At 53.6% G+C, this 16,525-nt stretch overlaps 1 protein-coding gene across 1 annotated transcript in view; it reads right to left on the reverse strand.

The window, feature by feature from the left end:
* The window catches only part of AJAP1 (adherens junctions associated protein 1), a 38,526-nt gene extending 36,497 nt beyond the window's left edge, over positions 1-2,029 (reverse strand). Inside the window, exon 1 of the mRNA XM_059866515.1 lies at positions 1,906-2,029. Coding sequence (XP_059722498.1) covers positions 1,906-1,934 — 29 coding nt within the window. The 5' untranslated portion in view covers positions 1,935-2,029. The remainder of the gene's footprint in view (positions 1-1,905) is intronic.
* Positions 2,030-16,525: the final 14,496 nt, after the last annotated feature.

A 16,525-nucleotide genomic window follows, 5' to 3' on the forward strand; every position in this document is an offset into this window, starting at 1 on the left:
CAGAAATAAAGCCAGAAGCAATTAGAGTAAGAGAGAAGGGAGAGCAGCAGGCAAGGTTAGCAGTAAAGTTATCTCTTATTAAAAATAAAACACGGAGGGACTGGAAGCTGATGAGGTGGCAGAAAGGACAGCCTGGTGCTGGGGATCCAGGATGCACAGCCCAGAAATTCGCAAGGCGAATGAATCGAGGAGGGAAGCAAGCAGAGGGCTCCTGTTTCCATTGCTAAACTCTCCTCAGAAATAACAAAGCAGAGGGCGTCCTCTGTTCCCAGGATTACAGCTTTCTGCCGCGCCAGCCTCGGGAAACGGCCCTCCAGCTCCACTGGGCTTTCACCTGACACGAAATAAATCCAAACGCGTGGCACCCTGAGAAAACCCTCGGGTGCTTTCGCCGGGAGGAATTCCTGAGGTCACTACATCACCACAGACTCTGTCCTTCCCACATTCAGCGGCGCATCCTCGGCTGACGGACGGACAGACAGACATCTCCAGCGGCAGCGTGAAGGTGCTCGTGTGCCCGGGCTGTCGGGGTGCACCAGCCAGAGGCACGGGACAAAGAAGGGGGGCATTGGCAGCCAGCTCGCCACGTGCCTCTGGAATATGCGGTGCGGCACGGGAGTGTAAGAGAGAGGCCAAGGGCCTCCCCCAGCTGCTCAGCACAGACAAAACCTCAGTTCAGGTTTCACCCTCCAGGACTCCATCCACAGCCCGGACAGAGGGACAAAGCCTCCAGCGATTCCCACGGGTGGCAGACAAAGGCTTCTCGCATCACCACTCGCTGTCCGTGCGTTCGGGGGGCCCTGCCTGCCTCCCTCCGTGCCCCCAAGCTGCAGCCACGTTCTGCCAGAGCGCAGGGGCGCGGGGGGCGGCGCGGGCTGATGGGCTCCCCAAGGTGCTGCGAGGGGTGGGGGCTACACCCACCATCCGCTCACCCCGCAGCTCCCCTGCCCACGCAGTCCTGCTCCCCAGAGAGCAGCCACAGGGCCCGCTGCGAGCTGCGGGAGTGGGGTGGCCGCTCGGGACTGCTCGCCTTGGGACCCCTCTCCCCAGCAGCAGGTGATGTGCCGGATCCACCGACCCGCTCGGTGGAGGGAGGTTTGGGGTTTGACCCCTGCCCAACACAACCGCTCAAACCCAGGGCTTTCAAAATAAAACACCGGGCTGGGGAGAACAACACAGATCGTGGATTTCACTTTTCCTTAGGGTCTCACTTGTTTAACCCGCTGCTGCTTTCACTCGATGCCACTGAGATGGGCTCAAAGCACCAAAACCCAGGTACTACTGGGGCTCCGTGGCCGCACATAGACAGGGGCCGGGGCCAGGGCTTTCCAGCCACAGCACCATGGAAATAACAAGATTTCGGCTCAGATGACTTCGCAGCGGTAATGAAAATGTGTTACGTAACACTTTGCCTCCGTCTCCTCTGCTTTGCAATTCTCGATTAATCTCCCAAACACATCCATCCATCTATCCGTCTATCCAGCCATCCATCCATCCGTCAATCCATCCATCTGCCCGCACCACGGACATCCCCCCAGCCCCTTCCCCCGTGCGGCCCCCGCCGGAGCGGCCAGAGGGCAGCGAGCAGCCGGCGAGGGGACGCTGACCGCGGATCCGTCTCCTGGGCAGGGCGGGCGAGCGGGGCGGGGGAACCGGGTGGGGGGAGCCCGGCACCGCGCGGAGCGCGGACCGGCCGCCTCCCCGGGCGCCGGCTGCTGCCTGCTGCACCGTGCGCTTCTCGCTCCGCTTCACACACCGCTCTCCATCCCGCACCTCGCTCCGCTCCCCAGCCCTCTCCGCACTCCCCACTCCAAGTTCATGGTTTAACTCCGCCGCTCCCCGAGCGCGCCCGGCGGCGGGATGCCCTAAGCGCTGGCCCGCGGGGCCATCGCTCCCCGGTCCTACCTGCTTCCCGGGAGCCGTCGCATCCACATCGTCACGTCTCGGCCCGGCCCGGCCCGGCCCGGCGGGGCTCAGCGCCTCAGCGCTCCATCCGGGCGCGCCGCCCCGCGCCCGCGGCGGCGCTCAGCGGCGGGGCAGGCGGCGGCCGGCGGGGCGGGCATGCCCGGCGGCGGCGGCGAGGACGGGGGTCTGTGCTCCGGTGCTCCGGCCCCTCAGCGCCGGCGGGGCAGCTGCGCGCCCGCGGAGGCTGCGCGCCCCATGCGCGTCTCGGTGCGGCTCGGCTCGGCGCGGCGCGGTGCGGTGCGGTTCACCGGGGCTCGGCTCGGCTCGGCTCGGCTCGGCGCGGCGGGGCTGGGCGCGCGCGCGTCTCTGCGCGCACCCGCGGGGCGGGGGCGGGGGGCCGCGGCGCGGGGAAGTTGCGCGGGGCGGAGGCGGGGGCGGAGCGCGGCCCCTCCGCGCCGCGGCCGAGCGGGGGTGGACCCGGCTCGGCACCCGCACTCAGACCCGCTTACGACTCTGTCTCCTTTGGGGATCGCCGGGCAGTGCCGGGACCCCGCCGGGAATCGGCCCGTCCCTCCCCGGGACGCCGGCTCCGGCAGCCGTTTCCCCCGCTGGAGAGCTTCTTTCCCCGGACCCCGCTCGCAGCCGCTCGCCGGCGGCCCCGGGGAGCGGAGCCCCCGCTCCGCCGGTGGGCACTGGCCCAGCGGTTCCGCACCCCGGGACCGCGGTGTCGCCGCGCGGAGCCCCGGTGTCCCGTACAGCCCGTCCCCGCCCCGCGGGCAGCAGGGAGATGCGGGTTCAGTCCGTGCTTTGCGGGCAGGGTGAGGGGTCCCCCGCAGTTCTGCAGCCCCGGGGAGCCCCGGCCCGCTGCCCGGTGGAGCGGGCCCGGCTGTTTCTGCAGCGGGCTCCACCAGCCGGCAGAGCGGGCATCCTGCTCCCGGAGCGGGCATCCCGCTCCCGAGCCAACCCTGGGAGAGTTTCCATCCCGATCTGCACAGCTGGCCCGCAGGTACAATATCGGGCCAGCGGGAGTGCGGATCCGCCACCGCCACCTCGGGCCCCCGCACCGAGAGGTACGCAGCCACCACTGAATTCCCTTCGGTTGGAAGTGCCTTTCGTGCTCCGTGCTCGCCCAAAGACAGCCGAGCACAAAGGGGAGCGTGCGGGGAGAGGCGCTGGTTATTTTGGGAGGTGTTTCATCAGAGCTTGATGCGTTTTCTCTCTTTCCGGGGGTGCTGCCAGTAAGGAGCCACATTATTCCTGCTGTACTGTAAGAAAAGTGTGTCTCTCAAAAGCAGAGCTGCTTTTCTGTTCAGCTGCTGCAATAAAATAAGTTTTTGTATGCATTTGGGGATGGATTCTTCAAAGCTGCTCGTGGCTATGAGAGGGGAGCAGAACTGTGGTGCACAGAGCCAGCACTGCCAGGGTGTCCCTTCACAGGGACACACCACCTGCAAGGAAGGGGCACCCCAGTGACCATGGCTTGCTCGGCTCTGAGCAGTCACAGCAGAAAGCAGGGCTTGTGTAAAAATGAATCTCTGCTGCCTTTCTGACTCACTGGGTTTCTTTTTTGCCTCCAGAGAAACTTACTCCTCAGAGAGAAAATCTTCCTGCGAGCAGAGCAGCTGGATGGAAGGTCAGCACTGTCCCTTGGACACCTTGCCAGCCCCTGCTGCTCATGTGTGCTCCCACTGGATAGGCTCCAGCTGCTGCTAGAGCTGCTGTAGTTCAGCATTCAAACCCCCACATTCCTTCCTTGGAGCTGGGCACCAGGTCAGAAGGAACCTCCTGTGGGAAGGATGAAATGTCAGGGGCTGAACTGTGGACCAGCTTATGCTGGGAGGTGGCAGCTGCCCGGGGAAAATACATCTCCCATCCCAGCCCAAACAGAACCAAGGCTACAAAAGTACCTAAATAATGGCCAGGCTGTGCTTGGTTTTCACAAAGCACGATCCTTGTCTGTTGGGGTGATTAGGGCTTGGTTCCTTCACAGCCACCAGTGGATCCCACCCTCGGTGGTGCCACTGTCCCCTCCTCACCTCCTGGAGCAAGGCCAGTTACAAACTGGCTGTGGCTCTGTCAAATCTGCCTCTGGGAGGGAAGGAGCCTCAAGCCCCAGGGTGTTCATGACAAAAAAATCCCATAATCACAATGCTCACAGCTGCTGATTAAGGCAGCTTTTGCACGGAGAGGTAACAAAACCCAGAGTTCACCTGGGCACACGTTCCTGGGGCTGTGTGTGCAGGGACTTGAAAGAAAGCTCAGTTTTATTGCAAGCCCGTGGACTTTATCAGCCTTTAAACCCAGCTCACTAACATGAAAAATCTTCAGAGAGAAGAAGGAAAGAGCATGTGATTGTTTCTTAAGAGGCTGAGAGAGATACTGGAACGCAGTTAAGTAAAAGACACTCAATTAAGGCTTAAATAAACCCAAACAAGCAAACGTTAATGGGAGCTATCTTGTATCTCAAACAAATCCTCTTAACTGAGCCTCACTTAAAAAAATATTATTTCCCCATTTGTGCCAAGTGTGTGGAGCTAAGGGGCAATTGCAGGGAGGACCATGCTGAGGATCTGGGGCCTGGCAGTGCCAGGGTTGAGGTTCTGAATTTTTTTCTATAAATATCTGTCATAGTCTATACACCTTGATCAGGCAAGTGACTGCAAGCATGGAAAGGCCCCATGCCCTCATCATCAGCCTTCCTCTGGCCCTGAACCTCTTCTCAAGCTTCTGGCCTCAATTCCGCATTGCATCGTCACCAGCCAGAAGCTTCCAGAAACAAAAGAGATCAAAGGAGAGCTGAGGTTTTTGACAGTACCAAAGCAGGTGTGCAGGCAAAGCTTTTCTATGCAGGCAATTGTTTGGGTTCAGGGCTAGATTGGGATGCTTGGAGCAGAAACCTCTCGGGGAAGGAGATACCTGGGCAGAGTGTGTGCATCCTTGCTGCCCTCTGGAGAGCCCTGCCTGTCACCGGCCCAGCCACACGCGCAGCACTCACTCCGTGCCTCCCTAAAGCAGCCAGCACAGCGTTTTTGTGGTGGTTGAAAAGGCGGGCGGTGCCACCCGGCAATCTTGGCCCCCTTTGTCTCACTCATCTTCTCAGCCTGCCGCGGGCAGGCGATGGAGCAGCCCCGCTGCGGGAGCAGGAACCGTGAATTATCCCCCCATTTAAGGAGGAGGGAAGGAAGTCATTAGCGAATTCATTTGTCTAACTTGTTCTTCTCAGAGTCATCGCGCCGAGAGAGTAAAGTTCCTGATGCTGGTGCAAAGCTGCAGGCGCTGGCTGGGGCTGGCTGCTGGGCTGTGGTGCACAGAGGCTCATGCAAGCCTGTGTTTGGGGAGAAAAGAAGGTTTTTCCCCTTCAGTGGGGTCTGCATTTCCCAGATTGTCCATTACAGCCCCTGTGTGTTCACCCACTGTGAGCTGGGCACCCCAAGGGTGCTGTGAACCACAGCAGGGAAATGCTGCCAGCTGCACTTCACCCACCGTGTTCTGAGGCAAAATCTGTTAATTTGCCTCTGAGTGGAGAGAAAGAAACTGTCCCAGCTACACTTGCCAAGAAGGAGTGAAAATTGTCTCTTCAGTAGAAGTAGGTTGTCATTACCCATTTTCCTTTTCATACGGGAGAAGCAGAAGTGTTACTTGGAGCTTGTGAAGCACAGAGGAGTATAATGCAATTTCTGCCTCCTTGTAGTGTCGTCCTTTCGTTTTTCAGACCAGTGCTGACAGGGAATAGGATTCTGGAAAGCACCCCGGGGATTTTATACACTGAGCAACTCTCTTGAGACTTGCATTCCCTTCAGAAAGCATCCCCCACAGCCCCAGACTCCTCTAATGGTCTAAACAAGATTTTCTAGCAAGGCACAGCTCCAGCCTGGCAGGCTGGACCCACAGAAAGAGAATCACGAGGCAGGAGAGCGGGAGGGGAGGGCTGAGGTGGTGAAAAGCTGGATGGGATTTTGTGGGTCCATTCTGCAAGCCCAGAAGAGTCATCCAACCCCCCAGAGCCTCCCAGCTGTGGGGACTACCTGCCTGGAGGGGTCAGCCAGCTTTGCAGCCACAGCTCACTTTTCCAGGGAGGTGTGCTGCCTCTGTCCCTGCAGTCCTTCCCCAAGGAGGGGAGGCAGAGCCTGCCTCACATCCCCAGCTCCAGGAGCCCAGTGGTCTCAGACACTCCCAGTGAGGGAGGGAGGGAGCTGAAAATGAGCTGAGGTTCTTGTTAACAGGCCCTTTGGGGCAAGTCAGTGACATGACACTAAATGACCAGTGTTTTGATGTGTATATATGTATGAGAGGTTTATTTTAAAACAATCTGGTTGCAATGGAAAGGGGATATGAAGCTGTTTTGGTTGTTATTAATAAAAATATAGCAATATAAAAGTATAAAGTTATCACTTAAGAAAATACATAAGGAAATGAAAGAGAGAGAAGGAAGGAATAAAAGTTGATAAGAGGAAGATCTCAGCACCTGGGGATCCAGAGACAAGACTGAATTGTTGCAATTTAGGTGTCTGTTGTTCCAAGTGATCGTCTCAGTCTTGATCTGTTGGGGGTGGGGAAAGCCTAAAAAATCCCAGAGTTCAGTGTGTTAGTATAGGCTTAGGTTCAGGTGGGAATGCCCATGTACCTCCCCGATGGAAGTTTTACAGTGAGTGTTGCAACACTGTGGGTCCTCCAGTGGAAGGCCCCAGGAATAATTCTGCAGGGACCTTAGGGGTCTTTGATGATTTAGTTCCCTTTTTAAGACATGACAGCTGCTTCTCAAGCCCCCCTCAGCAGGGATGAAACCCCTCAGGCCTGTGTGTGAATGTCCTGATTCCTTCCCCAGGGAGGCAGAGTTCTACACCTGAGCTGGTTGTGCGAGGGAGGACACTGCCCTGATAAAAAATCATTATCCCACCTCACAGTATCTGCTTCTTAACAGCCTTTTCCTTTATCTGGCTTCAAACCCAGCTTGTTGCCAAACAAAATTGGTTTGGTGTGGTCACTGTCCAGAGGTGGGTGCTCATCCCCTCTGAACCTGGGCTGCTCTGATGCAAATCAGTGTCACTGTCAGATTTTCTGGAAAAATCCCCTTTGCCAGGATTTCTTCTCCTGGGAAGCTGAGAAACCTTGGAGAGAAAAAGGAAAACAATATGATCTCATTTGCTTCTCCTGTGTTTTGCTGCTTTGGAATGTGGTTTGGAGATTGTTTATCCAACAGGTGAATTGTTTTAACTTAATGCTCAGTCACAGTCAGGCTGTGTAGGACTCTGAAGAAAGAGTCAGAGTTGTTAATTAATATCTTGCTAAGCCTTCTGTCTGCATCCTTTCTCTATTCTTTAGCATAGTTTTAGTATAGTATTCTTTAATATATCATAAAATAATATATTAACCTTCTAAGAACATGGAGTCAAATTCATCTTTCCTCCCCATGATGGGGGACCCTGAAAACATCACAAATCAGAATTTTAGCTACCACACCCCCAAAACCTTCCCTTCTTCCCTTTGGCTGTGGGCTGCAAACCTGGCACCTGATGCTTTGGAAATGGTGCATTGTTTGAGTCCATAACCTTGCACATCTCAGTCTCTCACAGAGCTGCTCCCCAAAGCTCACATCTTCTGTAGTATTTGTCTGGCCAGGCTGCTCTCATGCAGTTTCTTCCTTTTTCAAGCTAAACATGGCTAATCAGCTTCTTCAAGCTCCAACATATGTCCTATAAATATCCCTTGTGGAAGCAAAATCTGTCTCGTGTGTGTATGCAAGACAAAAGAAAAAATTAGAAAGCGTGAAGCCCTGACTTAGCAGCCCAGCAGCAGAACTGTGCTAAAGCCTTGGAGCTAAATGAAGCCGGGAACATGCCTGCCCTCTCCATAGCCCTCCTCCACCCCCAGAGTGAGCCAAAGCCCCCAAATCCCCATCCCTGACAGCCCCACAGCTTGCCCAGGTTCTGGTCCCCACCCTAAAGTGCCTGGAGGTCCCTTAGCAGCCACCCACAGGACACTGTGGACTGGATGGGGATGGAGCTGGGAAATGCTTTGTCCTTGCAGCTGAGCAGGGAGCTCAGTGCTTCCTCTTCTTCTTGGTATTCAGGAGCAGCCCTGAGGTTCTCCTACACCTCTTCTTTCCAGCTCTGGCTTAAGAAATTCATGAGCTCCTGGTCGAGCTGAGGGTAGTGTGGGACACCACAATGCTCAGCATGCCTGTGTGTGGGGTGGCATGGGGACACACTCCTCATGTGAGATATCTCCAGGTACAAGAGTCCTGAACACAGGTCCAGGACACACTCCTCATGTGAGATATCTCCAGGTACAAGAGTCCTGAACACAGGTCCAGGACACACTCCTCATGTGAGATATCTCCAGACACAAGAATCCTGAACACAGGTCCAGGACACACTCCTCGTGTGAGATATCTCCAGGTACAAGAGTCCTGAATGCAGGTGCAGGACACACTCCTCATGTGAGATATCTCCAGGTACAAGAGTCCTGAACACAGGTCCAGGACTGTGTTGATGAAACTGCTCTGGCTCTGCCACTCTTCCAGCATGGATGATAGGACTGAGGGCTGATAGAGTGAGGGCTGATAGGAATGAGCTCAAATCAATCATCTGTCACTCACTGGCTTCCCTGGCCAGGCTGCAAAGCCCTGACTGAAGCAGGACCCTGAGGACAGATGAGTGAGCATCTTAATCACCTTCAGCACAGGCAGCAGGAATCCAGCTGCCCACCCTGAGCGCTGTCCTCAGCTACCTTTTGGTTTGATGGAGGCACAGGCAGTGCTGGATTCATCTCTGGCACGGGGGCTGCAGAGCCAGGGTTGTCAGGCAGGGAGCTGAGAGCCCAGGGGGGCCAAGCAGAGTCTGGAGAGCCCAGGAGGGTGAGACAGGGGAGGGAGAGACCAGGAGCACTGGCTGGGGTCAAAAGCAGATGCCTAAGCAATAGCACTTGCAGGAGCCTGGGAACAGCGCTTTCACCAGCAGGAGAGGTACCTGCCTTTGTTACCTCTGCTGAGAAATCCTTGGCAGCATGAGAAGGGTGACACTGGCCTCAGCATTGCCATGGTTTCCCCAGGTTTTGTACTGAGCTGCTGCAAGCTGAAGTGAGGTTTCTCTCCTTCACGGTGGCTGTCAGCTGGGAGACATTAACAACCAGAGAAGTGAAGCTGAAGCAAAGGTCTCCTTGCCCTGTGGAGGAGAGGAGCCCTCACAGGCTCCTCACAGGGAAGGAAAGCTAATCCCATCCTGGTGTGCTACAGAGGGTGAAATAAAGAAACCTATTCTGCTTCCTAGGACCTTTATCTGTGCTGAATTTTGGGGTTTCACCTCGATGGGGTGCACAGCACTCACAGGCTGAGCCCTGCAAAATGCAAAGAGGTTTTTGTAAGAGCAGAGGTCTGACACTAAGCTTGGCTTATCTCCAACTCCTGCAGCAGTGTCCTCATCCTGCATTCCTGTTTGATGAACTTTCTCAGCTCCCCATTGCTGGGAGGTGGCTCGGAGGGGGATGAAATTATAGTGCTGGGTTTCATGAACAGTGTGTGGCTCTCAAACCCTGCGAGCCTCTCTGGCAGGGCTGTTACAGATTCCCTTTGCTTTGGCTGTATTTGTCTCATCAATCTCACTGATGTTGACAATTGGGCACGGTTTAATTCTGCAAATCTGAGGAATGATCGGGCCAATTTAGTTCACATTTAAAGCATTTGTGTTCACATGCTGGAAAGCCTTTTTTCTTCCTTGCTCCTTGCCCAAGGCCCTTATTATCTGCTGGTGCTATTTATCAATGCACAGCAGGTATATTACAAGAAGGTCTCTTTCGTAAAGCGATACAAAATAATCATTCCTGTTCCTCGTCTGCTCAGCAAGAAAAGTGAGCCTGGCTCTCCTGCCTGTCAGCATTCCCGAGCCACAGCATTTTTATATTACTGCAGGAGAAGTGATTTAACTCAATAAGCTTCCCTCATAAATAGCAATGGTTTGATAAAATAAAAGGAGCGTGTCAATGAACACAGTGTTCCCCTCCAGCTGAGTGGCTTTGCGTCCTGCCCTCTGTGTGGGACACTGCAGGACACCCCAGAGCCACAGAACTCAGCTCTTCTCCAGCTCTAAGCTTGCAGTGGGATGCACCTGGGACTGGGAAACCTTCTATCAAGCAGGAGATGTATTATTGGGGCAGAAAAGTTCAATTTTTGCTCCTAAAGTGCATGAAATGGAGGATCAGCCTTTAATAAAAACCCCTCCTCCTCCCCTTCTCACGTATGGTGGCTCCCCATCCCCTCCCCAGTACTGATTTGTCTGGGTTTAGCTGGTTTTATCCCATTTCACTGACACAATTGCACTGGATGCTGCTGTTTCACAGCAGTGACTGGAGCTGGCTGATCCAGGTCCTTCTTCCTCTGGCGTGTAATTAAATCCCTGGTGAAGAGGCTGGGAATGCCTGCCCACCTGGAAAGCACTGTGGAAAGCACAGTCAGGAAGGAAGATCAGGTGGTGCTGGGAGCTGGGGGGAAGCAGATTATGTGGAGAGCACAGGATGCCAACCTGTGTGCCCTGGAACTGGGCTGGCTCCTCAGGATGGGCTCCTCTGCCCTTGGAACAACAGGTTCTGCAGAGCAAAGGGGTGATTTAACATGCTGCCATTCCTTGAGCACCGGGACCGTGTGTTTGTTTGGCTTTCTCCTCCCCCAGGGACTCAGGTGTAATATCACCTTCCCATTAATTTATATGAGAACATTTCCAAATAGTAAACTGCCAATAAATTAGTAATGCTGATCTATAAAAGGGGAAAAATGGCCTGTTGTGAGTTTATAGCCCTGTGGAAAAGACATTAAACAGAGGCTTCCTAAGCATGAGCACTGGGAGGAGCTGGGGGGGGAGAACTCTGGGCTGACACCCACCTGGACGTGTTTTGTCTGGCTGGTTTTTAAACCTGCTCCCTGCAGCCTCCCTTTGTGAGAGCCAGGCAGGGAAAAAAAGCACTAAAAGATTCCCATTGACCAATCCAAAGGTGATGAAAAATGAATGAGAGGATGATGCAGCCTGGAGAGAACAAACAAACTACCTGGAGCAAATGGTTTATTTTAAGATGCTAACAAATTTGCTTCAGAGGCCTGTGGAAAAAAGTCCCGTACCACACAGCCAACCTTTCCCTTATTTATAGAATAATTGTGGTGATTGATTAGCTGGGATCAGAACTATATTTACGGCATGGAAGTTTTCAGCAATATTTCAAGTAATTTACCTCCTCACACAACTCCCTGGCGCTGTCATCCCAGCTTCACTTTTTCTCCCTGTGAAGCCTGCTTGCTCCAGGATTTATGGCTTTGTTTGTGGGAAGAGAAGGTGTCTTGCTCCAGAGAACAACAGCAAAACAAGAGCTCAAGGGTAAAACCCTGGTGCTGCAGCTCCCAGCAGAGGTGAGGGTGGCCCTGCCTGGCTCTCAGAGTGGGGGATGTCCCTTGGCAGGTCACTGTCCTCTGGCAGAGGGACACGGCTTCTCCTCAGTCCCCTACTGCTCTCCCCAGAGACAGAGGTGTAAAACACCAAGGCACCAGGTGTTCCAGCAGCACCCTGACCATCCCACAGGCTCCTGGGCTCCTTTGCCCCTCCAGCCATGGGGCAGGGTGGATGGAGAGGGGACAGCTCTGGGGAGCCTGGCTTGCTGTCCCCAGAACTGCCAGGGAGAATCTCTGCATGTCCTCCTGCCTCTCATCCATCCAGGTCTTGCTGCTGGTTTCAATGCAGGAGGAAGGAAACACTCCCAGGAGAATAACAAATGAAATGAATTTGGGAGAAAAGCCTAAATATTAGGGCTATTCCACAAAGCACTTTACACTTGTCTTTTTTTTTTTGGATGTTTTTCTTGATTTTGGTTTTGGGTTTTTTTTTTGTGCCACAGCTGCAGCTTTTTTCCAGGTGAGCAGCAGTGAGGGGAGGGAAGCAGTGGGGAGGACAGGGTAGGGCAGGGGTCTCAGGTTGCCTGTGTTTGCCTCCAAAGGGACGCCCACTTGCTCCTGGAGTCAGTGCCAGAGGCTGTGAGGTGCTGGCCAGCATGGGCTGAGCCTGCAGAGAGACAGACAGACAGACAGGCAGACAGACAGATGGGCAGGATCTGCTCACCAGCCTGGAGATGCCCACGGCGTCTCCTGCCTCTTCCCTGCTGCTTTCCACAGCCTCCAGCCTGAGCTGCACAGTTTTATTTAAGCCCTTCTCCACTCCTGCCTTGTCTCCATTTCTTTATCTCCCAATAAAAGTAAGCTGTTATTTCCCTTGTGCTCCAACTGCCCTCATTCATCCCCTGGTACCCGCAGGGCCAGCAGCCAGAGACTGTGCCAGCACTTGAATACTGAGGGGAAAAAAAGACATCCTACAGGCTGGAGGCCCTTAGAAGTGAGGGAAGCTCAGTGCTGCTGGAAATAGAAGCTGCTGCAGCCAAGGTCCTGCTGCAAACCAACTGCTCCCCATGAGGCCATGTTTGCCTTCCCTCAGGGCTGGCTCATGGCACAAACATCCTGTCCTGTCCTGCTGCCTGCCTTCCCTGGGCTTTTCCCCCAGTCAGGACCTGTCTGGGGAGGTTTAATGCTGCTTTTAAAAGGCGTTTCACCCCCTGCAACACTGGGTTTACAACAAAGCTGGGGTCTCAAATTTCATAAAAGGGGATTAAGTCACCCCCTCCCTCAGCAGCTCAGCCATCACCAGGCAGTGTCAGCTCCCTCCTTCTGAGGGCACGGACCTGGGCAAGGAGGCAGGAGGCAATTAGCCATCATTAATTGGCTGCTGAGCCCCTCTCCTGCCCCTGGTGTGGGAAACAGCTTCTGATGGGTTTTACTTTGCACCTCCTTAGAGGAACATGAATTTTGTGTGCCAAGGAGCAGACACAGGGGCTGACACTGTCAGCATTAGTGACCCAGGAGCAGGACCAGCTCCATTATGGTTTGGGAATTGGATGTAGCTGGGAGCAGCCAGAATATCACTTGGCTCATTTGTTAACACAACATCTATAAAGAGAAGCCTCAAGCCAGTCCGTTCTCAGGGCCCCAGAGGACAGAAAGAAGGATGGCCCTTGTCCCAGCAGCATTTGTTTTCATTAGCTGGGTGGAAGGGCCTTGATGGAACCAGGGAGTTTGATTGCCAGGTGACCTTGTTGGCTCTGGAAAAGTCGGAAGCTTTCAAACTGGAATTAGCAAACCAGCTTGAAAATAAATAAAAAACTCTTTTTTAAAAAAAGAAATAAAACCTAGCCTAAGTCTACACTTCCACATGCCTCAGCACCTGTCCAAACTCTGGCTTTGCCCCGAAGCCCACCCACAGAAGTGTTGGTGTTGTGGGAAAAAGGCCTTGGCAAACCAGGGAACTCTTGGAAGTCCTTGCACAGCTGGAGACCTGGACACTGCAATTTCCTTCATAAAGGGCGACCCAAGGAGAGAAATGTTTTATTCCTTAGGCTTCTTTGCTTTGTGTTTGGTCTCAAGGCACCAAAATTAAAGGAATTTGCTCACTAAAATGATTTGGAAATTTATGAATTTTTAAATTATGCTTTCCTGCAGCATTTCCTTGACATCCATCTTTCCATCTACTTTTCCCAGGAGCAGAACCTTCCCAGTCTCTTCCTGGAGCTACACATCTTTCCCCAGCCTTAAACCACCCAGAAATGTTTGCTGCACAGATGCCAGCCCTGCAAAGGGAGCTGTTGGATGATCCTGCTCCTTGGCAGGCTGATGGGGACTTCTCAGGAGCTGTTTGGGATCCGAGTGTCCATCCCTGGCTGGTGGAAGGAGCAGCCTGAGGAGGGGGGTGGGTGCTGGGGGTGAGTGCAGCAGAGCCTGGCCTTGCTGCCAGCCCACTGCTGGTGTTGCCAGCACATCCTCCAAAACTTCTTGGCAATGAAGTTGTTCAAGGCAGTTTAAATCACTTTTCAGAACAGGTGAAGCAGCCCTTTTGCCTCCTTGTTGTCAGTCCTCTTCCCTGGTGCCTTCAAGGTCGTGGCTCCTGTCCCCCTGGCCCCATCAGACCTGTCTAATTATGACTTCAAGCTTAAATGCTCTTTGACTAGTCCGGCTTATCCATCCATGCTTGCTCTGCCATGGCTCCTAATCTCTACCTCAAGTGGCTCCTGGAGGAGCCTGGAATGCCCTGCTGTGGTTGCAGGCAGGATCCTCATCCAGGCAGGAGGCAGGGAGCAGGGAGAAGCTTTTCTTGGAGCCAGGGAAACATTTAAGTTGGAAAAGACCTCTTAGGATCATTGAATCCATCCATTTTTGCTCTGGCTGAGAGGATGGGCACAGTGCAGAGGGATGAGTGACCTCCAAAGGATCTGGGGTGATGGGGGCACAGAGCCTGCTGCTTAACCTCTCCCTGTATCTCTGGGACACTTTCCTCCTTCCCTCTGCAGGAAAATCACTGAGAAACATTCCCTTTTCCCCATTTCTTGGGGTCCAGGCTGTAGCATCCTTTTAGAGTGGCTGCTCCTCCTGCTCTGGTTCCTGTGGGATCCATCCTTTGTCCCCAGCAGTCCATGAAAGTGGCCCTGGGCTGCTCAGAGCCCTGTCCTTCCTTTCAGCAGCTCCAGGGCTGTGCACAGTGAGGGAAAAGGTGCCTCACTGGAGGCTCTGCCATCTCGTCCCTCTGATGCTGGAGATTGTTTTGATAAGCTCCTTGTTTCTCAGGCACAGAGCACAGAACTATTTTTCTTGCACTGAGCAGACAAGATGTTGAAATGTTTTTTCCTGTGATAACTGAAAGTGGAAGGAATCCTGCCTGCGACTCTTGTCAAGTCGAGGGATCTCTTTGTAGTTCAGTGAATCATTTCATCCCCAATGTTAATTTAAAAGCAAACAAACAGAGCTGAATGCATTTGATAGTAGAATTATTTCCAGTACATTTCAGGTTTTGTTGCTGTGTGTTGTAAAACACCACGGCAGAGAGCACTGTGTGGTGGAATCGGGGGACTGGAGGCTGGGCTGTGCCCCTCTGCACCCCACTGAGCCCCTCTGCACCCCACTGCACCCCAGTGTGCCCCACTGAATCCCACTGCACCCACATCATCCTCGTGCTGGGAGAGCAGAGCACCCACAGCACCTCAGGAGCACCCCAGGTGCATCCTCTGGGAAAGGCTTTCATCCCTGGCACAGCCACAACAGCAAACCAGGAGTTAAAAAACTCCCCTTGAAAACAGGAGCTGCAAAACATCAGCCTCGTTCCACCTCAAAAGAGCAAGAATGAATCGGAAAAGGGCAAAGAGCGTGAAAGGCTGAATTGTAATAAAAACGGTGTTTAAATGTGCCAGCGAGAATTAATCGCTCCTTTCTTTGGAGCTTCCCCTTGGAGGGCTATTCCTAGGAATTTGTGGGAGAAAGCAGGAGCAAGGAATCAGTTTTATTTTGCATGTAGGCTATATCAGGTGTGCAACTGCCCTGGTTTACAGGCACGTGGTTGCAGAGGGGCAGCCGGGGTGCTCAGCCCCAGTTGTATTTGCAGGGCGTCCCATGGCAGGAAGGAATGATAAATCTGACTCCGTGTTCTCAGAAGGCTAATTTGTTATTTTATGATACTGTATCATATTAAAGAACGCTATACTAAACTATACTAAACAATACAGAAAGGATACTTACAGAAGGCTAAAAAGATAATAATGAAAACTCGTGACTCTTTCCAGAGTCCTGACACAGGCTGGCCCCAGTTGGCCAAAGAGTGAAAACAACTCACAGCAGAATGCAATGGAACAATCACCTGTGGGTAAACAATCTCCAAACACATTCCAGACCAGCAAAACACAGGAGAAGCAAATGAGGTAAGAATTTGTTTTCCTTTTTCTCTGAGGCTTCTCAGCTTCCCAGGAGAAAAATCCTGGGCAAAGGGATTTTTGAGGGAATGTAAATGTGACAAGCCCCTGCTTGGGGGCTCTCGGAGGGGACAGGCAGTCCTTGAGGGCAATTTTGGCTCTCCTGGGGGCTGGTGGCCCAGTGACTCCCTGGCAGTGATGGAGACTTTCCGACCTGGAAGGGTCCAGGTCAGGAGTGCCCCAGCAGTGGGAGAGCAGGAGCTGGCTGCTGTGCCAGCCCGGGGATCCAGCTGCCCTCCAGGCTCAGTGACTGCCTGGAACCAGGAATGCCACGCTCAATGACTGCCTGGAACAGGAATGTCAGGCTCAGTGACTGCCTGGAACAGGAATGCCAGGCTCAGTGACTGCCTGGAACAGGAATGCCAGGCTCAGTGACTGCCTGGAATGGGAATGCTTATCCCTGGGAGTCCAGGACCGGCAATAACACTTCCCAGCGAGAGACAAAGTGCTCCATCTGCTCAGTGCATCCCGGAGGAGTCACTGGTGACATTTTAGTGGTGACTTTTTGGCTGCCTGGAGGAGCAGCAGGCACAGAGAGGCCCCACAGTGCCACGCTGGGTCCCAGCCACGCCCTGGCAGAGCTGCAGGGTGGGCAGCTATGATGATATTTTTGCCCCCAGCGAGGGGAGAGAATGATGCATCTGATTCCATCTTATCAGAAGGCTAATTAATTACTTTATTATACTATATTATTCCATATTATATTACATTGTATTACATTACATCTAAACTGAATCTGCCAAGCACTCCACTGCACTCCAGCTGCTCTGAATCTCGTGACTGTCACCCAACAGTCCTGAAACAC

The sequence above is a fragment of the Haemorhous mexicanus genome, chromosome 23 (assembly GCF_027477595.1).
Source record: "Haemorhous mexicanus isolate bHaeMex1 chromosome 23, bHaeMex1.pri, whole genome shotgun sequence".
NCBI classification, from domain to species: Eukaryota; Metazoa; Chordata; class Aves; order Passeriformes; family Fringillidae; genus Haemorhous; species Haemorhous mexicanus.